At 32.5% G+C, this 26648-nt stretch overlaps 1 protein-coding gene across 2 annotated transcripts in view; it reads left to right on the top strand.

Annotated features, from left to right (window-relative positions):
• The window catches only part of LOC118202282 (transducin-like enhancer protein 4), a 645188-nt gene that overhangs the window by 582160 nt on the left and 36380 nt on the right, over positions 1–26648 (top strand). For both annotated transcript variants that reach the window (XM_085810638.1, XM_085810637.1), the window contains exons 17-21: positions 1119–1299; positions 12314–12382; positions 14667–14768; positions 26221–26366; positions 26476–26587. In XM_085810638.1, the coding sequence (XP_085666764.1) occupies positions 1119–1299; positions 12314–12382; positions 14667–14768; positions 26221–26366; positions 26476–26587 (610 nt within the window). The remainder of the gene's footprint in view (positions 1–1118; positions 1300–12313; positions 12383–14666; positions 14769–26220; positions 26367–26475; positions 26588–26648) is intronic.

Below are 26648 nucleotides of genomic sequence, written 5' to 3'. Positions count from 1 at the left end.
ATTGTGTTATCATACATTATTGTTTTTCATATTTGACTGATAATATAACTATATTCCTTATGAATTTACTCCGAAAATAAGTTTCTGCATGTTCATTATTATGTTTAGTTAATCTTTACTTGACATTTTCACATCATCTTTATGTTTGATAGCTATATGAATACATTTTAGTGTAAATATACTGAGTCGTGTCCATTGTACCCTCACAATCTTTAGAGTGTGGTGTACGAGAGAATAAAGTAATAAGTAACATGCATTTCATAAAATAAATACATGAATTTTAGTCACGTCTTGACTTCGATTTTCCTGCATTGTATTAAGTTATTTATATTTATTTTCATTTGAATGTATTAGTATAATAGATATTGAAACTCTCTTATACCACCTAATTTCAGTTATTAATATAGATCTGATAGGAAGTAATATGATATGAGTACATTTCGCTAAGAATAATGTTTCACGGAACTTAAAGACACGGAAATGGGTAATATATGGGTGTAATGTAAAGATATTAATAATAATTTACACGAAGAGGAATGAAATTGTCAATTTTTATGTTTGAAAGTAATAAATTAGCAGAAGCATTCATCGTAGGCTAAACTGGCAATATTAAAAACAAGGTCTTTTGCAGCAATATGTTTATGAGTAACTTCTGAAGGAGGCACGCATTGTCAATAGATTCAGTACGAGCAATGAGTTAAAAGACAATGTATATAAATATCTAAACAGTCAATTATTAAAGTTTTTTTACGGAGTCTGTGTGTAACTAGAGCATTTACACATCTGCTTTGAATGTAATGGGAACTATATTAAAATATAATGAAGTATTTGCAATCATATTTTCCAATAATCCCTTAATAAGCAAGATATTAAAATTAGTTTTGCCTCTTTTTCATATACTAATTAAAAGCTTCTTTCATTAATTTCCGTGATTGTCACCCTTTTTTTGTCGGCCTTTTTTGCATTCGTTCTAAGTAACACTAAAAATCTTTCCATGATTAACCTTAATTTAATTCTTTCTTTAACTGTTAACATAATCTTCAACTATAGTTGCTTTTCTCCAATATAATCCAAATAACAAATTCATTAATTCTTCATTGCTCTTCTGTTAAACACAGGGCGTACTCTTTCCACGTAAATGCAGATGGACAGATGCAGCCCGTGCCTTTCCCTCCGGATGCTCTCATTGGACCAGGCATACCGAGGCACGCGCGACAAATTAATACACTGAGCCATGGCGAAGTTGTCTGTGCTGTCACCATATCTAATCCTACAAAATATGTCTACACAGGAGGAAAGGTAAGGAGCTTTGTGTTGTCAGTTTGTCTTCTCAGAGTTTTTGTTTCAAGTATTGGTAAAAGAATCAGATTTTAATTCATGAACATCTATTAAAAAAGGGTCTTTCAAGTTGCAAAGTCGAAATCAAAAAGAAAAATTTCACAATAATAAGCAACATGTGGAATCATCGAAGAATACATTACAGAAAATAAATTAATAAGTTTTATTACCTCGTTGTATTATTCTTTTCTAGGAAAAATCAACTGCAACTTCTTGAGTAATCGAATCATGGATCTTCCATTTGATTGCTGGATGTACTAATTATTACACTACAAGAACAAACCTGAAATACTATAATTTCTTTTCGATTTGCTTCCAATGAAAAATTCTGTTCGTCAATATAGAGACTGTTAAGTTTTTGAAGCAAGAAACATAAAAAAAAAAAAAAAAAAAAAAAAAAAAAAATGGTGGCGTCCCTTTCCCCAAAAAGCAGTCTTTCAGTTGTGCGTTAATGTACTAACCAATCACACTGCAAGAACGTACACAACAGAAATGACATAATTCCTCACAAGCAATAGCATATTTAATCCTTGAATACAATAATACTTTTTCTCCACTATAGTTATCACATATAAGTTTGGTACTGGACAATTTTATTTTCCCTGTCATCATCTGTTTTTTGTCCCTTATACCTAATCTTAAACTTCTTATCCTAAAATATTTCGAACAGTGCATTTTTTTTTTTTTTTCTTTCAAACCTAAAGCGAAATTCTTGTCGATGACAGTTATCCTTCCAGGCTTGCATCAGTTCGGCCATTATGAAATTTTTTATTGGAAGATATTTACTCCCTCCTTTCCACGTACCTTCTTGATGTAATTGGAAAGCACATCCGACTAGCAACAGTAGGTCTTGTATTCGAAACCCGGGGAGAGTACTGCACATTTTTCACAACTCTTATTCCAAAATTAAAAATAAAATTAAAATAACTAATGGTCTTTATATAATGTACGCAGTTTTCAGATATGCAGGAACAATCCGCAAAGCTCTAAAATTTAGGATTAATAAACATCCTAGATCCAGCGTAACAGCAGCTACTGAAACTGCTGAGTTCTTCGTCTTACTCGAAAAATCAGAAATCGTGATTTTTGTTATATCTTTCTCAATGCAAAATGTTACGGTGAATTTTAACACTCCCCAGCTATTTTCGAAAGCATTCAGTCTCTTGTTGCGAACCATATTTGTGATTGATATTTCTTTCGAAGTTCACAAAAATAGTTCCTAGAACTCCTTTACATAGGTTTCTTTTGCTTTTAATAGCATACCCATGAATTCTTTCTTAAGCCAAAATGAAATGAAATTAAGAAGTAATTGCTATTAATTTGTATAGTCTTTTGTTGCGAATGATATTTGTCGTTATTTCATACACAGTGGATGCTCAAAATTTTTCATTCTTTTCCAAACATAATCTTATTACATCATACAAAAAAAACATAAAATTTTAAATGAATGAATCTAGGAGGAATCTAAACAAGAGGATAAAATTTTACGGGGTGATAGACCGCAGCCACACAAGCAATATTCGTCATATAAAGTCTGGGCGGAACGCAAACGGCGAGCTGCTAGGTGGCATTCTAAATGGTATAAAAACGATCGGTCCTCGTACCCATTGGCTTTTTCTACCGTAGATTGCCGAGACGATGGCTGGTTATACGTACCACGGAATTTCCAGGGCGATGGATTGGTCGAGGTGGTCCCATATTTTGGCTACCGAGATCACCGGATCTCTCGTGTTTGGACTTTTTCCTGTGGGGCCATATTATAAGTCTAATCTACGAATGCCCCGTTGAAACGGATATGGATCTAGTCGTCAGGTTCTCTCTTGTTACCGGCGATACTCGGGAAATGCCTGGTGTCTTCGCAAATGTGCGTCATTCCCTATCGCGCGAGTGTGATCGCTCTTATTTCCAATCCTGCATTACAGCTAGCGGAAGGTCTTTTTAGCAATTTCTTTGAACATGTAGATCGATTACACTCCTGTTAATAAAATGTTTTCTAAAGTATCTCCTCTCGTTCTTGTGTTAATTCTTTAAGTATTCCAGTGAAAACTGCCTTTTAATTTCTCACCATTTGCGTTGAGACATGTGACGAATATTGCTCGTATAGCTGCATTCTATCACCCCGTAGTTTTGCCCCTTGTTCAGATTCACCCTGTATACATAAAAGCGGGAATGAGATTGTAAAAGCACAGCCTGTGTAAAGGGATGTAATTAGCATAACTTCCATCTCCTAGAACTCGGTAGCTTCTAGAATATGAAGTTCAAAGGTGATGGTTGCAGTGACATTTGCTTGGCTGATTCGTCAGAAATTGGGATACTAACTGGGTTGTAGAGAGGAATGTTATCTAATTCATATCTCATTTTCATTTGAATTCATTGTGACTTATATTTTCGGCTTGTACTGTGTCTGCCTGCATCAATATCGAAGATTAAACTCTGTTGTCTTATGTGAATTTTTATAAAGCACTTGAAATAAAACAGTATGGTATTTTTCGTATTATAAAACAAGCAATAAGTGTTGGCTTTGGGAAAAACGGAAGACATCTATGCTTTTTTTTCTGAGAAAAGTAGGTACCAATACAATGAGGTAAAGTAAATATTTATAAAATGGGGAATACGTGTATTATACTCGTAGTATTACAATCTCTATGTTTGTTTAAACGAAGTGCGTGTGCAATTACCACTTGAAGGGTTACGTCTACCGCTCTTATTTCCAATCTGTTTTAAATCATGAGATATTGCTTGTCGTCGGATTTGCTTCAACGTGCAGGTCCTGAAAAATTGACAACGCCAATGCATCCTGTTTCTGTTAGACATCTTATCGCAAAAGACGTTAAAGCTATGCTTCAAAACGACTGGTTTCCGGCTGAATCTTATTAACGTTGTTAAAGAAGACGTCTGTGCTCTCTTTCGTTTATGTTCGTAGCATATAATTTATACTAACTTAGTTTTCTTTTTAGAGATACAGCCCTATGCTAATTTCGATACACAGAATTTCTTTGTTCATGCTGTGAACATTCTTAGAACTTTAATCTACTTTCGTTATGCTGAAATACTGCAGACAAATTATATTACAGAAATTTGTGAGACAAATTATATTACAGAAATTTTATGTGTACACGTCCTAGATTACTTACTATGACGTGGTGTTTTTTATCAGAATGCATTTTATTATCTTCGATGCAACTTATTATCCTTCAGACTATTGAAAGGAGAATGCAGTCTTTTCGACTCATTCATTCGATTTCACGACAAGTGCCAGAAGTTGATGCGAATATATTATAGGAAAATCCACTAATGTGATTAGAATTAATTCCAGTAAAGTATTAAATTCGTATTACTTAATGTTGGATCTTTTGAACTTAATTTTCAAATATAAATTACCTTTTTTAAGTAGTATTCGTCTATTAATAAGGTATTTTATGTTAATTTACTAATACTTTATAATGTTGAATATTTTGAACTTAATGTTCGAATATAAGTTGGCTTTTTAAATAATCTTCGTCTGTTTATATTGTATTTTATGTTAATTTACTGATACTTTATAAAATATTTTTGTGATTTGTATTTTTATTGGAACATCTCCTTTCCGTTAGCCCTCACCAGGATGCAAATGAATTAGAGTATTTATTTTAAGTTTTGAGTGTTTTAGAGCTTTTGACGACTGTAACTTTACAGCGACGACTGTAACTTTACTTTTTATCACCCAGCTGCCCGGCATTAGCCATTAGCTAGCCGACGTTAAATCGCGCCATTACAATTGAGCTAGCTTAGTTAGGGCAAATTTATTTAGTCTCCGGCTACGACACTTTAAATTTGCATATTCAACTTTATGTTATTTTACTGCTGTCAAGTAGCGAGGTTTGTTTGTTTGTATAAGTGGTGCCTTCTGTTTAAATTCAAGTTTAATAATAATAATAAAGACCAATTTTAATAATCATAAATAATAAAAACCTTCACAGGGTTTTATCTCATTTACAACGACGGAACAATGACTCGCTGACAGGGTCTGAAGGACTTCGAGTTAATATCCCAGAATAAGAACTTTCTAGATTTTTAAAATTTAAATGTAATATAGTCTCTCTTTTTAGTTTCATGGATTAAGCAAGTTGATTTTTCCAAATAAATATGCTTTTTATTATTTTATTTATTCACGATTATTCTTTATATTTAATGCTTCCCGAAATTTTCTTTATTTTTTGATCGATAAGAGTTATCTAGAACTAGTAAGGTAATTAAATAGTAAGGAAATTTTACCTAAGTACAGTTTATTCATGTTTTTCTTACTAAAGACGTTAATAAAGCTAGTTCTATTTATAAATAATGATGTTTATTAGTTAACTGTTATTTATTTAAAATAGAATTTACATACATGCACTTCAGATAATTCTTTTTCATTTGTTTGTTTTTATTTCTTCAATTAAAATACTTCATTTCAGAATATTTCTCCGAATCAAGTTTGTTTGTAAATGTATAACGAAAATTTAACGCTAAAGATCTGTAACATCTGGTGGTGCCAAGATATAGTGACTAAATTTATTCGCTTACATTAATTCACCCCCCCCCGCTCAAAAAAAGAAAAGGTCTTAGATTAAAACGAAAGAATGAAAGAAAAATTTCACGTTTAGACAAAACGGTGTCGGGGCAATAAAAAATTACGCTACCCGTCGTTGGTAAGAAAAACATTTTGAAAGGTGTCATCAGCTCAAGAAAAAGCAATAATAGTTGGTATCTAATTTGAGCAGCCTCCAGTCAGTGACGAATCATGTGCAAATGATTGTCGCGAAGCTACCCATCACATGGGAGAAACGTGTTAATTTAGTCGAGACCATGTTTTGAGGAGACGCATTTAGACCAAAGAGACAAATAGCTCTTGGCAAAAGGTCTTCTCCTCCGAGTCCTTCTCAGAGCTTGTCTTCTAGACAAGCCAACCATAACAAGAGACCAAAATACATGTGTCGTAATCATCGCGTTATGTCCCTAATAGATGGATATCTTCTCGCGGGGTATTTTCTTCTCAGCTGCTGCTCTTTTTATAGGCTTCTTCTCACTTCTGCGCCGGGAACTGAGGTAATGGATTCTGGAAAGACATACATCAACGTCGGAATGCTACCCGCGTTCTATTTTGCTTTTTCGTCTTGCGTAAAGAGGCGTCTGATGAGGAAGACAAATTTAATTCATTGTCACGATTGCTGTAATGGATGTAATATGAACACGTAAGTGTCGGATAGGTCCTTTTCGCAAGCGCAGAACAAGATCAAATATGTATAAATTATTTATAGTGTGTCATCCGCAATGAATGACAGGAACTGTAGATGTGTTTCAGTGACTGTGTCGCAGCCAGGTCACTGATTTTTTTACTACTTCCTTTATTTGTAGAAAAAAGAAGTAAAAGGGATGAAATACAATGTAATACTCCATGCAACTGAGATATCGCTTTTCAAAAGGAATGAAAACTTTTATTTAAAGAAAAATGTTATTTTAATAGTGTGAAGAAACATATCACTTGCTTAGATTTAGTACTTATCCATTTACAGAACATACAAACAAGAAGAACCTTGTTATCAGTCTATGGGAAGTAAAACATGTAAGAAAACCTTTTATGCTTTTAAATTGAAATCAAATGCGCCGTGTAACTTTGTAAGTTAAGTGGCCTTAATTAAATGCACATCGAAGTAAAAATAACTTTTTAATTATATTAAACTAAAAATAAAATCCTAGGTTTGTAAAAAAATAGCGGCTATTTAACCAAAGTAGAGTAAGTCAAAGGTATCAATGAGAAATTCAAGTAATTTTATAAATTATGTTTGATTTAAAAATCCGATGTCATCATTATTGCTAACATCTGGATTGTAGCTTAAAAAATCGAACAATTTTTAGAATGAAGTTACATTAGAAATTCTATAAAGGCCTTCATTTGGAAGATCATTTTTTTTTATCTATTCGATGGTGTAATGATGAATATCCTGTGAGTTTGAGGGTTAAACAACGATGCGGGATGTTAATAAAAGTGTTATTTCAGTAATGTTATCTGACGATGATATTCTAATTTTTCCACCATATTTTTTATTAAACTATAACGCCATTAATTTTTTTCATTTCTCCCTTTTAAAAGTATTTTTACATAAATTCCGTAATTTTATCACCTAGGTATTTATTGACAAAAGACAGCTATCTGTCATTTAAGTGCATTTCTGTGATTCATCCTAGCAACAGTTCATTGTTGGGGATCATGATTTTGATGATCTGTTTATTTTAAATAACAGTACTTACTTTGAGTGGATATATCGCCAGTGTTATGAGACAGAAATTAAGCAGAATAAAAAAAGGGTTTTCGCAGTTTTTTGGATTCTCGAAAGTTATTGACAAAAGATTCTTTCTTCGTGGTTAGTAAGTTAGGTTATTCAAATATATAGCAAAGCACACGAGTCTATCTGCCTTAGAGAAGGAATGCTTTCGTCAAAGCCAAATAAGCTCGTATTCATATTACACGTGGGTAAAGCCATTAAAACCAACCATGCTGCCAGTCTGTTTGCATGCGTTCGAACCCGGGTTAAACTACCAATATTCAGCGGCCTTAACCTCTCAGCCACTGGTGGAACCTTTCTTCAGAAAATTGTAATTTTCAAAAGTACAGAATTTAGAGGCAGATAGAATGTTAAAAATTAGTAATGTTTGTATTCAAAATAATTTTTTCACAATTTGCATGTTAAATTTCTATGTACCGTATCTCAAGTTTTATCGTAAACTATCTACAATGCTCATGCGTGCAGTTAAAATGTATTTTTAACTGTTTAACGCTCGTGGTTAAGGATCATAAAAAACACCGACCATAATATTCTCATCAACATTTTTTAAAATACGGGTCCTTTAGCTGTAAAGGGTTTTGAATAATAACTCAAAAAAGAAGGAAGCGTTCCCTTTCAGTTGGTAAAATAACATTAAAAAATGTTGTAAAGGAGATTCCGCGAGTTAAATGCCTCGTCTTAACATCTCCCTAGGAAAAGAATTCGTACCTGAATATGTCTTACCAAAGTGGCCAAACAGTGATTCTCGAAGAGTGTTTTAAAAATCTCTGACGCACTTTTGCTACGTCGTTAAGGTTCTTCGCGAAGTTTCTCGTCATGAAAGAATTTTACTCCACGAAGCGCTCGGATATTTTGAAACCATTCGCATCTTTTGTTAAAAATACTTGAAGCCTGGTTTAAAGCCTTTCCTAGTCCACTTCAGAATTTTTTCGGTGCGAACTGAAAACTTTTGGAGTATGTTGTTTTCCACGCTCCTTCTATTTTTTGTTAAAAGAATCACTATTAAATCTTTCTGGATAAAGCCATTTTGCGTATTTTTGATATGCTTATTACCCCTGAAGGGTAAATTTAAATCAGATAAGAAAAATAAAAGAAAGTGAAAAAAACTAAAGAAATTTGTCAGCTGCGTGTGATTTTTGACTGAGCATATTTTTAAATTATTGACGGATATTTCTATGGAACCATCATATATATTACGTTTCTCATTTGTTTGATAGAGAAGCACATTTTCAAGAAAGTCATGTGCATAGCGAGGTAATGTTTATCTATTTGCTTTAAAATCAAAGATTTTTGTAATACATGTTCTCGTTATTCCGTTTAAGTATTATTTAAATTCTTTATTTTTTTTAAATTCTTCTAATTCTTTTATACTTGTGTAGAACATTGATATTAAGTATTTTCAAGTTGTTATTTGACTATTTATATTGTAAGGAATATGTTCTATCACTTTTTAAGTGCAACATACAATTCGTCATTTATTAGATTTAACTGCTTTCTTGTTTTCAATATAGAAACAGATGCAGTATTGAGTTAACTGAGTAAACATAAAATTCTCATACAAGATTAAATTTGTATGATCATTAACTTTGTTTAAAGATTATAGAGGTACATATGTAAGAAACGTACGGAATCCAATTTTCGAACAGAAACAATCCTGCAGCAGCAGAAGATTTTGAATGCAATTTTTAATGGCAATGCAGTTACGTAAAGAAGTCATAGTGTCGAAGTAATCGCGCTAGATATGGCTATGTCATGGAGGTAAGATAAAAGGTTAAAATATTCTTCCCTTCAAACTTAAATGAGCTATTTTAAAAACTGCTTCTCGAACTTCATCTACGGGAGAAATGTACTTTGTAATCGCAACTGAAATTGAGCCTTGCCGGTTACTTAAATCGTCTCTTCCTTTTGATTTAATATGACATTTCGAAAACGCGATTCAGATGTTTTCTCAGTAGTGTATATATATATATATATACACTGCTGGGAAAACAGTAGTCATATATATATATACACTACTGGGAAAACAGTAGTCATATATATATATATATATATATAGTCATATATATATATATATATGACTACTGTTTATATATATATATATATATGTTGCTAGTTTGTCAAACCCTGAAAAAATTTTAAATATAGATATTTCCATGTGCTTTTAAACTTCTGTATTCTCCAACACAAAACAATGTACGATAAATGGAGTCATATTGCCATCTAGGTTTAGAGCAGAAATATGGTAAAACTCTTTTCTTCAAACAAATGAAAAAAGTATTAAACATTCTGGACATTATAGCAACGATTTCAAAATATCATGATATAGTCACATCTTCACAACATGTTCAAACGTGAATTATTCCGTTTAGAACAGGGAACAAATTGAAAACAACTGAAGCAAATAATTAAAAAAACAAAACTGAAATAAAAGTTAATAGTTGTTAATTTCTTGGTCTTTGTTAAAGAGCAAACGAAAGAATTATGAACACAGCCATTTTTCTGTATTATAACTAGGTGAATTGCATAAGAGAATAATCAAAGAAATTCTATTTTAAATTTAAATAAAATAATCAAATGAGGAAATATTTTCCATCTATTTGCATCAATTGTTTTAAATTTAATTTGTGCCTTCCTATTTTACAGTTTACCACTATTGGTTGATATTATATATATATATTATATATATTATATCATTACACTTTTTCCTTAGATAGGATAATCAGGACAACATTTTCCGACTTACTCGAACTCATATAGTGCGTATTGTATTTTACATATATACATATATTGTTACGGGTGTACGGGTTTTTAATGGATTAAATGCACACAGAACCGATGACAGCTTAATAGAATTTATTTTCCCAAAAGAAACACTTTGCAGCTGTGAAATTTTCCACAAATGTACTCATACAGATCTTCTCAGTAAAATAAAGCATAGTCAATAGTTACCACTTCAAACTATTAAAAGCGCTATACTGTACACAACTCAATGCAAGGCACATCTAAAAAGCGTAGCTCACCGGGAGATCTCTCAATGCTCCGAAATCTACTCTGAACTGAAAAACTAAGAGCTGATGCTCTCTTTTGTCGCCGACCGCCGAGAAATCTCTAGTGCCGTCTATTTCTCGAAATTATTAAAGGCATTTACAGTTACATATAAGGGCCGGTTACGGTAATACTTACATACTCGTACTTACATATAGGGGCCCCTATTAGACAGATTTTTAACATTACTGGTTTTAATGTGTCATTAATTTTAAAGTTTTTAAATCATATTCTATTGCTCTGATGAAGTTTATGAATGAAAATAGGGCGCTGGTAGAAATCTTCTGTTAAAATTGAATTTTGTATTTATATGGGTTTTAGATATCTGTTCTATGTTGTGAATTTGTGTTTATGTACTTTTTTTTTGTTTGTTTGTTGGTCTGTAATTTTGTGTTAGATGTGCTTACTTATTTTTGATTTAGTATTTTTGTTTGTTGTTTGGGAGTGGCTGGGTTACTGGCTGCCCTCGTTTGTGGAGATGCAGGACCCCTTCTTTTGAGCTATGGGGTCACTCGTGTCCGGGTGGGCTGAAGGGAGCCTCCAATTCTTATTTACATATAGGAATCAATTATAGTGATTTAATTATAGTACCAATTACAGTTATACAGAAAACGTACCAAAATGTCGCCAAATGATCGCCAAGTTTGGCATTTTTTGGACATAAAAGAGTCACCAAAATCATGGCCAACTCGGTAATCTCACCAATTTAGCGAGATAGCCATTTATCTCCATGTTAATAGATTTAATCTTGTAACCTTATTTTTCCGACAGAGCTTCACTCTCTTCAGACTTTTTGCGTTACATTATGCAAAATTCGTTGTAAAGTTCGAGGTCATGGGTAAAAGGGTATTCTGATAATCCTATCCAAAAAGATGTAGTGAAGTAATTATTAGTAAGCCTATTGTTCGGGAAACTTAAACAGGTTATATATATGAATATATATATATATATATATATATTATATTATTAATGTAGGATATCATCATTATCAGTATCTATATATATAAATTATATATATAAAAGTTAAAAGAATACGATATATAAAATTATATATATGAAATATATATAGATGTATAAAATTATTTTTATATAAAATATATATAGATATATAAAATTATTTATATAAAATATATATAGATATATAAAATTATATATATAAAAGTTAAAAGAATACGATATAATAAAATACAAATAAATAGAGTATACCAAAATAATTAAAAAAAAGCAAAATAAAACGAGTTGTTGCATATCTGGTAACCTCTTTTCCGCTGATTGGTCCAGGAAATATTGCAGAAGCCATGTTTCTGAACTAGGCAATGAACTATTTAACAAAACCAACATATTCTTACACTTTCGCAAATGAAGTAACTAAGGGTCGTCTTGAAATATTTATTAGAAATTTTTCTTCACCGTATTATTCATATTAAACCTGCTGCAGCTTTTATTCTTTATGCAGCTCCTAATTATATTTGAATTTATTACATTTATTTATTATTTTAACATTATATTGATAGATAGGTAAAGTATGTGTAAAAACTGATTTTGAATTTAAATATAAGCATCATTAGAAATTCCTTTTTTTTATGAGTTTTAAGTTAGCAGTTATTTTAATATGTTTATTGCAGGGCTGTGTTAAAGTCTGGGATATTAGTCAGCCTGGCAGCAAAAGTGCAGTTTCCGAATTAGTTTGCTTGGTAAGTATAGTATTGTTACTAAATATTTTATTACTTTTTTACTGCTTAGCTTTTATTTACATTATTTATTACCGTTCAAGTCACGTTTGGGGAGTTGATGATCAAAGTTGTTAAGCAGGATTCATTGGCCTGTTTCCTTATTATAATAGTTGCATTAATCATTAATATTTCCTCTTTAAAAAGTGGCAGCAATGATTGTTCCATCTAAGGCATCTGTTCTTTACTACATTTAAAATGGATTCATTTTAGCATAACAATCTGATTTAAAAAGAAAAATGTAAAACATTATGCAAGCGTTCCAAAATTTTTTATACTGTGAATTTTATTTAAATTATTGTTATTTACGAAAATAAAGTATAATTTTTCTTTTAAAACTAAACTCTGAGACCAAAATATCCTATTAAAACTATCATTTTAGTGTATTTGATTTGAAATTCAAACTTTCTGAATAATTTTATATCTATTTAAAAAAATAAAGTTGATTTTTATAATTATTAACAGTTATATCTTGCACGTTTCTAATTAGTCTATACTCCTTTCTTTCACCCTTTATCTATAGAGGTATACAAAACAGAGATTTGTCAAATGAAATGTGTTTCTGAAGATAATAAATGAAATAATAAAAATACCTCAGTACATATTACATAACATTTATAATTAATACCAAACCTCCTTGTTTATTTTTCGGTCGCTGTTTAATTGACTTTTTTTCGTCAGATAATTTTCGATTTTTCTATTCGCTTTTGTGAATTGGAATGTAAACCTTGTTTTTAATTTTTATAAAAATACTTTATAGATCCCTATCTTATTACCTCTGGTATTTAAAAAAACGGCAGTGCATCGATAAGGTATTCAGATGACAACTACCAGCTTGAAATTTTAAGCTAAAGTCTTATTGAAAAACCGATCTTTATTGCATTTATTGTGTAATTCCACTGAAAACATGTGAACTTATCGGCTGGTATTTGAATTCTAGACATGAACTGAAAATTGAATGTATACTTCCCTTTATGCTTTCTACGTAGTTTGCGTTTAAGTGTGGAAACATCTTAAACTATTGAAGGAATCGAAACTGATTTTCTGATTCGGAATGATGGTAGAAAACACTACTTGTTGGGGATATAAGAAAAATACCGAACATCATCATGATCGGTATCTTGAATTTGGCTAGAAATTTTCACTCAAAAAGGGAGGCATGTGATATATGAATTTAAGTTGGAATCTTCTGAATAGATCAATAATGGAGTTTGATTTTTGGTATCATTGCTTATTAATAATATAATTATCGGAGAAGTTGACATAAATGATCTGTTAATTTTTTCATTCCAGGGGACTGAACATAATAATAGCTCTCCTGAAATGAACTGAGATTTTCTTAAGAGTAGAAAACCCTATACGACGATTTTCATTTTACCGAGAGTTTTTATGAGATTTTTGCATGATGAATTTGGATCACATAAACATCTATATTTTTTCCCTGACTTACTATTTAAAAAAGCAATAAACTTCGTCACCAAGCAATACATGACGCTCTCATGTCAACATGAATTTATTATGGAGTTCATATTGCGAACATGAACCATCTGTTAGGGTTGTTTTCTATCCACGTTTGTGTAAGAGGAACCGTACCGTTTGGTAGAGCGTAAAATCTTTGCAACAGAACTTTTTTCGATGCTCATTTCTCGAGACATTAGCTGTGCATTACAATGGCTACTAATTCTTCATGAAAGTAACCAAAACTGCAGTGGTTATTCTTTGTTTCTTGCAGTTTCCGGATATCCATTGTGATGTTTTTTATGCACTGATACCCTTTCTGTTTTCTAAAAGCTTGGCTACAACTCTGTGTGTAATGTTCTGTTGGAGTGAAAGTTATCATCAAAGCTTAAGGGTTACTTCATTATTTATAAAAAATATCTGTTTCCTAGATCAACAGTGCAAAGCTTTATCACCTGAAGGCAAGGAATAGCAGGTTATTACAAACCCATTTACGCCAATTTTACAGGTCATTATCTCTTTTAAGAATTAAGATATCAAAATTAACTACACCACTGTCTTTTTGAGAAAAACTGAGCTATAGCTTATATACCACATAACTTCTTTTTTTCTCTTTAAAAAGTTCTGAAAGACGAAAGACAACGACCGTGATGCATTTATTCCTCAACGGGTTGCAATTTTCACCCATCAACCAAACCCAGTTTCAATTCCTCTAATCGTTTAAAAAACAGAAAGGTTCTTGCAGAATTTTGCATCGCTCAATAATTTATAATTTATTTTATTCTTTCAGCAAAGGGACAATTATATCCGATCCTGTAAGCTATTACCTGATGGCAGAACGTTAATTGTAGGGGGTGAAGCCAGCACAATATGCATATGGGACCTCGGAACGGTAAGTAACCTGGAATACTGCGCAATTAAAAATGATTCGCTGAAACGCATTAATTAAAAATGTAACTATGCATCATACTTTCGTTTTACTTTTTCCAGCAACTGAGGAATAATTGAGTCAAATATCTTTTTTGAAGTATTAGTTGCTTGATTATAAGGTTTCCATAAGGTTATGTGTACTCTGAAAATTTTGATTTTTATTCACAGAAGAAAATCATTTGCTAATTTAATTCAATAATGATATGCATATTTCCGCACCATATAAATAAAAATAAGTTCGTTAATAAACATTTAATAATATAATTATCATCTTTTTAGAACGCTGTAATAGTATTTGTGGGAAATAAAATAAAACTGCATGTTTCATCAGTTTACGTTGTAGAGACATTAGGATTTTTTTTTTTTTTTTTTTTTTTTTTTTTTTTTTTTTTTTTTTGAAGGCCAGAGAAATGAAAAATTAGCAACCGCCTTCGCCGGGAATTGAACCTTTGGAACCCCAGCGTGCAGAATCACTACACCACGAAGGCGCACTAGGAATGTGGGAGAAATACCTTATATACTCTACTTTTTATAGGGCGACTGGTGTTTTTAGGGGTCCCAATCGCCAAATCCTGGGTGGGGAGAGTCATCATACACAACCTTTTACTTCAGGCGCCACTGTAGAGACATTACTTACTTGTTGAAGCAAGAGAGATAAAAAATTAGCAACGCCTTCGCCGGGAATCGAACCATGGACCTCTGGAATACCGGCCCGGCGTGCAAAACCACTACACCACGAAGGCACAAGGAATGCGGGAAAAATACCTTATAAACTCCCCCTTTTAAAGGGCGACTGAGGTTTGGGGGGACCCAATCGCCAAATCCTGGGTGGGGAGAAATCATCATCATCCACCACCCTTTTAGTTCGGGCGCCACTGTACATATATTAGGATTTTTGGAAAAGCCAGAGAGATAAAAATTAGCAACCACCTTCGCCGGGAATCGAACCACGGACCTCTGGAATACCGGCTCAGCGTGCAGAACCACTACACCACGAAGGCACGCTAGGAAGAAATTCCTTAAAACGTTCTGCATCTTACTACTGAGAATTTTGTTTAGAATTTTAGAATTTTGTTTTCATCATTATACAATCTAAAACTCGTAAGTTCACACTTTAATTTACTTTTTTAATCTTTAATAAACTTAAAGATTAAAATAAATATGTATGGAAGTAAAATTTAACAGAAAGGAGAATTATTAAATTTTATGTTGATTGTTACTGTAAAATATTAAAATCTGTTATTTTAAATTGTCGTCCTAAGCTTAATCTTTCCACTTTCCGCGTTACGTTGCTTAACGTTATCAGATCTCAGCTCATTTGTTTGATTAACTATATGGCTTTGCATATAAACTAATTAATTTAGGAGATAACCTGAAATTCAGGAGATAACAAAACTGAAGTGAAAAGAATAATTATGGTATAAGAAATGCCGTATTAGATTAAACAAGAATTTAATTAAAAATCGTAATATTAAGTTTTTTATTTCTAATATTAAATATGTTCTCTTAATTTAAAGCGCACATGTAAAATAATCAGCATTTTAATTTTTATGCTCTTTTATCATTTGTATCATATAAAGTAAAGAGAATGTTCTCTAATCAAAACCACAAATAAATATTAGTTTGTGTGAGTTGGGGAAGGGAAGTACTTGAAATAAGTGCCTCTGATGTGAATCAAACTGTGCTTAAGTGGAAATGAATGTACTTTATTTCGCTTGGAAACGCACATTTAAAAAAAAAAAAAAAGGATAAATTTATGAAATTCTGTTTCTCTCTTCGCATTATCACCTTCTTACACAAAATGAGGAAGATATGCTGTAATAAAAAGTACAGCGCAATAAAGTAGGTGGAAGCGAAAATAAGATTTAGTTTATGAAATGAAGTGAATGAGAAATTAAAAAAGTAAGAAAAAAGCAAATTCTGGAGCTAACCTGCGGTTTAGTTGAAAGATAAGACGGCTGAAAAAAAAAATTGTTGAAATAGCACATACACACAAAAACCAACATTCGGAAATGCGACTCAGCTTTTCCGCATAGCGCTTTTACTATTTTTTCCAATCCCTCGAAAAGACTCTGCTTAATGATCGGTAATAAAAACTCGGTGATTATTTGATTAATTACAGTTTACCCTCTGTCGCTTCTTACGCTCTATCGCACACGCGCACCAATTTCGCGCGCTTAGGATTTCGCGGGAAAAATTCACCACCTTTAGGAAAGGGGAAAAAAAGGTAAATTGGGGGAACAGAAACAAATAAAAAAAATCTCCTCCAAATAATGCTCAACAAAGTGTAAACGCTTAATTAAATAAAAAGGGAGTCTTAAATGAAAAGAGGAGAAGAAGGGGTTGGTGCAAAAACGAGTGGAATAACGAGGTAGCTTTCTATTTTTGTTTTTTCACCTTCCTTTTTTCCACTCCTTCTGCAGACTGGATTAATTGCTTTAATTAGAGTAAAAGGGTGTTTTTAATCCAGCGATTAAAATGCCCATTAGCGAACTAATGGGAAGCAATAGCGCCGAGATTGGTGCGACAGTCTCCTCCATGCCGCAAAGGGGTCGGCTACCAACTTACCTAATGAACCGATGTTTAATGAACTTAATGGATACTGTGGTATTCTGAGAATATGATAATGAGAAAAATTTTCGTGGTTGTGTTTTTTATTCTGAATTATCTTTCCTAGTAAAGGTACTTCGCATAAAACCGTTATAATATCTCGAAGACAGAGTTAAGAGGTTTATTCCAAGATTGATCGCAAATATTAAACCGAGGATTAAGACAGCAACCATGGCGTTAGTCAAATCTAGCATGGCATCGCTCGACCTGTTCTAGATGGCACCGATGTCATGATCGCATTTCACCGGTGGCTACTTGGTCCAGGTTGGTCAACAATAAATTTTGGCATCATTGTTGTTTGATTTTCAGTTCTACTAGCAGTGAAGATTAAATTAAGATATCCTTGTGTCAGGTCTGTTCCCGTGAATGGAGCATTTGCCTGAATGTAACAAATTTGAGGTTTAAGACTACAAATATAATATTCTGAATTAAGAATCTGTTGTTGTCTGATTTCGTTTATAATAGCAGTTGAGCCTCTAATGAAATTGGAAATGGCGCTCGATATTTGCTTGAAGGATATATTAACTCTTAAGCTGATTTACAGTCAGCTTTACAGTACGAAGATTACAGTCATGACATTAGCTTACCTTTGATCATATTTTTAGACTAATAATATTATCAGGAATAATATTGTTTTATTATAAATTCTCTTAGGTTCGAAACAATGTTGTAAGAGTTCTGTGATTTTTTTGGTAATCAAGCTGGGATGATCATAATTCTTAAGAAAGATGATCTTAACACTTGGCTAATGAATCTCATCGAAACAACTTAGAGTAACTAATCAGTATGAACTTCAGAAAGCTAACAATAATTTTTCTCTTTGATATTCTGGAAAAGAGAATATAAATACTTCAAAGTGCTTTTACGTATTACAGGAATGGTTATTGAAGAAAAATATAACAAAAACTTGTTTCAAAATAATAATTTTAAGTATCTGAGATATTAAAACGTACTTTTACAGAAATCAATTTCCGACAATTTTCAAGGATTATCGTCAGTGAACCAGTTTTTGTGTAGTTAAAATTTTTAAATGGTTTTGATAATCTGTGTGCTTGAATGTAAACAAAATGTAAGAAGTTCTCGTACAGAGCCTGTTTACACACTTTTAGAACGATTTTGCGATTTTGATAAAGCACTAAAAACAACAAATGTTTTGAAATAAACATTTCCATCAGCGGCTTATTATTTAAAATGAGATATATTGTCTACTACTGTTAAATTTATTCTTCTTTCAAAAGATCGCTTGTAAACAAGTTGTAGGGTGAAGGATATGTTTATAACAAATAAATATTCCTATTCTGTAATTCAAGAACGTTCTGAAATGCATACTATTAAAATTTTTAAATGCAAATAAACAACATTATTAATCGGAAAGGGAAAAACCATCCATCATTACTGCTACATGGAAAGAAAACTCCAAGCGAATACCTGTAAAAGTTACGTACTGTTTCTAATGTGTATAAAGTTTAATCGTTGGTAACAAGAAAAAATACGCCGCAGCAGAACTCAATTGCAAAGTCTTAAAATGCAACCGTAGCAACAATAAATAAAATAATAAACTAAGATTTATAACTTGAAAATGCTAGAAAACATAATGTTCGCCAGCTTTTTCCGAGGCATGTGGCTTAATGCAGAACCGTTTGTAGACCCTTGTATGAAAATTACTTATCAAAAGATGAATGGAAATACATTGTGACACTTGATGAAGCATAAGTATGTACTTCTAAATGTGTGCAAGAAATAAAGGTCTGTTTATTATTGAAAACGAAGAGAAAAATGTATATAGACCTGATCCTGTCAATGCAAAAAAGTTTCAGTAAGGTTCTCTTACAGTGGAAAATTAAAAATAAAAAGAATGTTAAAATCATCTCAGCGTTGCATGAAGAGAAAGTTTTACGTCCGATATTTACAGAAGAAATTACATTTCTTTATCCCAGTGACTTTCAAGGAGTGAAGCTCATCAAGACAAAGCAACAAGTCATACTTCAAAAAGCCTCCATCGCTTGAATTCCTTGAAAAAGTGAAGTCTGATATAAGTATTGCATATATATATTTTCAATGTTTTCCTGCGAAGTCTCTGACGTTTCACCAATGAACTATTGCGCCTTTGGTCTCTTGAAAAGAGTTCGTTCTAAGCTCAAACCTACCACGACTGATGGACACTAGTGGAAAAGGAATGGAAATCACAATCCGTAAAAATTTTGCGAAAAGTCCTTCTATCATGGAAATCACTATATGGAAGTTTAGTTCAAATTAAAAGCTACAAGCTCGAACATTTAAAAAAAAATACTTCATATTTTAAACTTTAATTAAACGCCTCTTAAGTCGCTCTATAAATGTGTAAAAACTGTCTATAATAGGAATAAATAATTGAATTAAATTATTGACCCTAAAATAGCAGCACTGATTGAACAGAAGCTAATTAAAAACTGCTAATCAAAATACATATGGATTTTTTTCTGTATCATATAAGATCAACAGACCAGTTTTCACTTAAAATCTTGTCATAGGGGCAGATAATTTTCGGCATAATTTATATTTTATTTCAACTTTTCGCCCACAGATCACATTTTTAATATCGCAATGTAAAAACAGAATTAAAAAAAAACATAAAAATTATACGATATTTATTCGTTTTATCTGAGAGCATATTACGTTACTACGAATTATGTAAATGTCCACAATTTTAGGATCTTCTTTCAAAGAATTTAAAATTTGTACGTCTTGTGTAAAGCGTCATCTCTTAGTAAATAACTTAAGCTAAAATATACTTTAACCAAAAAATTCTGCCTGTGATAAGTCTTCAGTTACAAACCGCATTCTGATGCTCCGATTAATTTATTTCATATGCTTCCTATAAAAAATTCTAAATTTATAGGATATCCAGTTTTTGCATATTTAAATAATACAACATAAAATTCCTTTTGAATATTTTTATTTCAGTTGATCGAGGATTATAGAAAATGACATTCTTCGTAATGAAATGATATGTCTACGTAATTTTAACTCCAGGTTGATGTGATTGTTTCTTACTTTGCTCCTATGTACAGTCTAATTAATTCTGATTTTTCTACAGAGTAATTTAGCACCGAATTTTCTTTTTTTAATAGATGGTAAACGATAATGTGTAATGTCTAATGAATGAAAATTCGCAGCTTTTTGAAATCTTACATAAATACGAAAATTCTAGAAAGGAAATAAGTGCAAGAAATTAATTGAAGAATGATATTGACTAAATAAAAATAAGGAAATTGTTAACTTGGAATTAAAGGAATAAGTTTTTAGAATTGAAAGGGTTTAAAAAGCTAACTTTAAATAGTTGTGTTGTTCTTGAACTTTACAGAGCTTTTAGGCAAGACGTGTACGTATTGCTTCTATTAGACCTGGAAATAATTTGAAACTTCCAATTTTAAAGTTTGAATTAGAAATAAGATTTTTTCAAAAAAATGTCTGTTTAATTTGCTGTTTTGAAATTAACAATATACAACTTTTAGCAGTATAAATTTTTGTTTAAAAATATATTATTATTTCAAGTCAGTTTGAATATGGCTTGACATCTTTTCTCCTACATTCCATTATTAAATATAAATGTTGCAAATATGCTGTAGGGAAAAGAAGAAAACACTGTAAAATTGATTTCTTTCAAAATGAAAAAGTCAAATATGTTAACATAAACTGGAATTTCTATCTTATTAAACGTATTTTTTTAAAAAAGAAAAGAAACGAAATTCTTAAAACACAAAGTACTGACTTTGCGATGCTTATTTTCTCGCAAAGATTAAAAATTCTAAAAATCTTTATCTAATTTGAAGTGGTATGACTTTATAATGTGTTCAAATTTTGAAGTTTTATGATATTCTGTTTAATGGAAATGAAAGAAAAGTTACGAAATGATATTTGAAATGATAATGAAATATTTCTCTTTGCAAAACTTTTCTTCTGGAAAATGAAATAGCACTTGTAATGAGATTTTTATTATCTCTCAAATGTATTGTGAAATTCAAACAGCAAGACTTATTGCAACAAATTAATGTAACAGGGGAAGAATCCTTTTTCTGTTATCATCTAATTATCTCCGGAATTCTAAAGTTAAGAATAATAAGTAGAGTACAGAGTAAAAGAAACACATACCACATTTCTTGGGCATTTGAAACTTGTTACCTATGACAGCTAGCATAAGAAGGCTAAAGAAAACGGATTTCTTTGGTTTTAACTTTAAGAAATGCAGATTTCTGTTATTAAGAAATCTAAAATAGGGCAAATGTTTCCTCAATAAAATATTTTTTTTTATTCTCTTTTCTTTGAATTCAGATTTTATCGTTGAATTCAATGAAGCAATATGTTTTACCTTTTAAGCTGAGGAGAAAAATAACACTTGCCGACGTTAATGTCAATTCCTTTAGATTTTTTCAGAAATATAAGCTAAAATTTGAAAAAGACATATATATATGTAATGCACCTATATTGAGTATGAATGGGGAGACTGGACAACAGGTTTCTCATTTGGAAATCTCATTCGAACGGTGGTTGTTCGTGTACAGGTTGCGTCATGCCTCGTATAAGAAGAAGAAATTTCTACCATCACTTGTCAGAATTCAACTGCACCAATATCCTGGTCTATCGAGACAGTAGTTTATAGTTCCACAATATTACTGCTTATGTTGGGCGGGATTCCATGACTATGGATATGATGGGTCCAAGAGGGGCATAATGAATGCCTTACAGGACCTCAGCAGTTTTGGACCACTAACGCCCAGAGGACAGATATGTTATCCTCTTGGCCTTGCGAGATCGTAGAGCCAAGTCACGTAGCCTAAGTCAGGAATTTACCTCATGTGCAGGATAAATGTTCGCACTTACAGTGAAAAGACGTCTGCAGCACCACGGACTGTCTGCACGACGACCAGTATTGCCGCTTTCCTTAATGCTGCAGCAGAGCCAGGCGCGTTTACAGTGGTGCGAAGAACGATGACACTGGATACGTCTTTTTAAGCGAATCCTGGTTCTGCATACAGCATCATGATGGACGTATCCATGGAAGCACCAAGCAGAACGAATGTTGCCAGCTTTCATTCATTATCCTCATATGGGCCCAGGAACTGACAATCTGGTATTGAGTGCCATTTGGTACACATCCCGGGAACCTCTTGTTCGCATACCCGGTAAGGTGGACGGCCGCCGTTACATTTCTGGTGTGTTGGTCTGTGGCTGTGGTCTATCGTCGGATCCTGCGTGACGCCATATTTCAATAAAATAATGCACGACCGAGTATTGCCCATGCTGTCCTTCTTCGATGTAGAAGGTCAGGATTGTTGCCCTGGCCAGTATGTCTTTCAGATCTCTCACCCTTTCATAACATCTGGTCATGGGTTACTGAGAAACTGACATGCCATCACTCGCAAGCCCCTACGCTTGATAAACTCTGGCAAATAGTTGAAGCTGCATCGAATGAAGTACTCATATTTTGTTATCCAAGCTCAATTCGGCTTGATACCCAGCCGGGTTACAGCTGTTATTGCTGATAACGGTGGCAGCTATGCGTACTGAATTCTACACGCTGTGTACCCCAAACCACCTGCAATTTAAATCATGTCTTCCTCCAAATGTACTGTATACTTTTAATAAATAAGATTCTCTTTCTTTTTTTCCTTTCTGGTGTAGCAATTTTAATCACAAACCGATTTGTGCGAGTTCGTGTCTTAGGAGTGATAGACGACAACACTTGATGAAGAATGAAAACACAATTCATTCGCCAGTATTTCACAGGAGAGTTCCATAGACATGTTTAGAGTCTCGAAAAACTACGATATTCTGGTAACATTCTGGTTTGGGCTGAAACAATCAGCAACACAGCCTTCAGGCTATCCGGCTATAACGGTGAAGACAGCTTCGCGGCAAAACACTAAATACAGCTCCCGACTCGGTCGATTGCTTTCGGAGTTCAACACACTCGAGATACTCTTCACGATAAAACTCCTGACACACTCGACGATGCATTCACGGTGCACGCTGTCGATGCACCAACCCGCGATACAGTCGACGACCAACTCGACACTAGACTATACTGCTACTCCGCGTACAGGCGGTGTTTATATAGATTTTTGGCATGCCTTCGAGAACTTTCTGGGCCAAATAGGTAATAATTCGTTCCAGAATGTTCTCCATCCGTCCATGGGATATCGCCAAATGGGCTATTTCTCGCCGAATCTGGCAACCCTGGCATTTCGTACCGCTGGGCATTTCATAACAATATATATATGATAATTTCTTGTAATAAAATTAAGGATTTGATCAGTGGTGTTGTTCTTTCGCTTTTGACAAAAATTTGGATAAAAACTTTTTTTTTCCAGATATCATTAAAATCTTATTAGGAAATTTCGTTCGAAGATCCTCCGACAAAAATAAGGAACCTTTAAATTTAAATCTTTAAAATCTTTAAAATCTTTAAAATTAATTCTGAAGAGAATTTTTCGTGGCGTCTGTACGAACGTATGTACGTACGTATCTCGCATAACTCAAAAACGAGTAGCCTCAGAACGTTGAAATTTTGTATATAGGACTGCTATAACATGCAGATGTGCACCTCGTATTTTGGTTGCAATCGGCCGCACCAAACGTATATAAATATATTTATATATATATCCACTCTGTTACCCAGCTCAGTGATCTCAGTTCCTTTACTCTTATATGTTTGTAAATTGTACATTTTTTGCTTTAAAAATGATTGAATTATGTTGTTTTTATCTTCCGGTTAAGGTTTTTATGCCTTTAGTAAATCTGTATGCAATATTTTTAGAATTATCAACAATTTTAAAGTTGTTTAAGTGCCGCTAAGCTTTTTTTTTTATGGCGGCCATTGATTGTTTACATTTGAAACAAGAGACTAGTGGATTTGTTGCCAATCTAGAGCAACTTAGCTTCGCAACAACAGAGATAACGCCTTCATTTATTATTGCGAATTAAATCATGCTTAATCCTTTCTGGAATTTTTTCGAGGATATAAGTGTTTAAGATTTACTTCGTAATTTTTAATATATATATTTTGAGTTTTTATGTATTTTTGCCTTCTCGCGAAGTGAGAACTGAATTAATTGAATGAGAAGTACTCAATCGTCTTTGAAAAACTGTTTCTTTTTTGTTTTGTTTGCTTAATTTCTTTTATACATCATTCTAGCTTTATTATTGTATTTGAATAGAACATGTGGCAACGATTAGATAATTCTATTCTTTAAATGATATAAATTTTGTGCATTATGAGTTATAATATGAACGAAATATAATACTACTGTTAAGTGAATCTAGCGCCAGAGTGTCGCTATGGTAAGCAAATACTAGAGTGAATTTTAAAAAATGCATTTATTCTATTGTGGTTTATGCGCTGTCGGCGAAGTAGATTTAATTCAATTCAATAAGTTTAAATGAAATGCAAGAAAAAATGCGTTTAATTTTCGTGTGAGGAAGTCATGTGGTGTACACATCAGATTTTTTTTTTAAATTGCTTTGAAAAAGCTGTTTCTGCGTCGAAATGGGAGATCTTAAAACAATTTTATGGAAATGACCTAAATAAATACAAGTTTTAAAGATCAGTTTATTCATCGCATTCATTTATTAGCATATTTCTAATAATAAGAGCTTTTCTGCTAAAGTAACTTTACGAAATATATTCTTTAGCGGATGTGCACCACTCGTACTTTTCTCTCTGTATTCGGGTTAACTTTATTCCGAGTGTGAGCTGTCAGATAAAATAGCACACCTTATCGAACCTAGTAATTAAAAATGCTCAATCATTCAGTCAAAAAAGTGTATATTCTACAAGTGAAATTATTATATAGTGTTTATTGCAATGAATTAGTCAGATATTTATCAGCTTAATATATAATTTTAGCTTTGTTATATTTGTTATAACCACTTTACAAGCCCCTTATGACTAGTTTTCGAACCAATTTATAGATACTTTATAATCAATTATATTAGCCAGTTTCACTCAATTTATAATCGGATAGTGTTTATTATTGGATATTGGATAGTTATTGGGTATTGGAAATTATTGGATAGTGTTTATTGTAATGAATCAGTTCGATATTTATCAGCTCAATATATAATTTTATCTTGGTTATATCTGTTATAACCAATTTATAAGCCCCTTATGACTAGTTTTCGAACCAATTTATAGCTACTTTATAATCAATTATAGTAGCCAGTTTCACTCAATTTATAACCGATTATGGCAATCTTCTGGAAAGAGATTTAGAAAAAATCTGTTATATCAAATCAGCGAAAATTGATAGCGCGAAGTGGTATTTTAGTATAGCTATAACGATTAATCAAATCTTAGCTGTGGTTAGTATCTCATAAGCTTTCAGTAACATTAGATTTTAAATAGTGAAAGTCTTAGAGTTCTGAAATACTTTTTAACATTCTGTTACCGTGATCCTGTCGATATATTCCATATTTCTAGCAAAAGTAACGGTTACTTAGAAGTTATCAAATGAAATAGAATTTTCTGAAATGTTTTGATAAATGTTATCGCAGCTGAGTCGTAGAAGTATTTGTGTTGACGATGATATTTTATGAGAATTTAATAAAATTAGTACGTAAAATCCATGTTAATTTTCCAATTAATCATTTACTCTGGTAAATAACTATTACTATTCTCTCTAAAGACCCTGAATAGTATTTTCAAAAAAATGCGCAATGTTAATGATGTATCTGTCTTCTTATTTCTCGGCCTTTGTGTTTCTAATCAACATGATGTGGGAATTGTTTTCAGTTTTCGAAAATTACATACTTGTGTTCTTTTGTAGCCTACGCCACGTATCAAATCGGAACTGACGTCCAGCGCTCCCGCTTGCTACGCTCTGGCCATCAGCCCAGATTCCAAAGTGTGCTTCAGCTGTTGTAGCGACGGCAATATAGCTGTTTGGGACCTCCATAATAATAATCTAGTCAGGTAATGGAGTGTTCTACGCTCTGTAATTACCTAGTTCTTCAGTTTTCCACAAATGTTCTCCCCGCATATTTATTGGTAATTTGTTTTATTATTTTTTGTTTTAATACAGGCAATTCCAAGGTCACACAGACGGCGCGAGCTGCATAGACATCTCCAGTGATGGCACAAAACTCTGGACAGGAGGTCTGGACAACACAGTGAGGTCGTGGGATCTAAGAGAGGTAAATCTCTATTTCTTTTTTTTTCTTCATTCTTCTTCCCCCCTTTATTTATTTATTTATT

Source organism: Stegodyphus dumicola, chromosome 2 (genome assembly GCF_044657685.1).
Source record: "Stegodyphus dumicola isolate Sdum_Otavi_A_Nest chromosome 2, ASM4465768v1".
Lineage (NCBI taxonomy): Eukaryota > Metazoa > Arthropoda > Arachnida > Araneae > Eresidae > Stegodyphus > Stegodyphus dumicola.
This window is presented reverse-complemented; position numbering and strand designations above follow the sequence as displayed.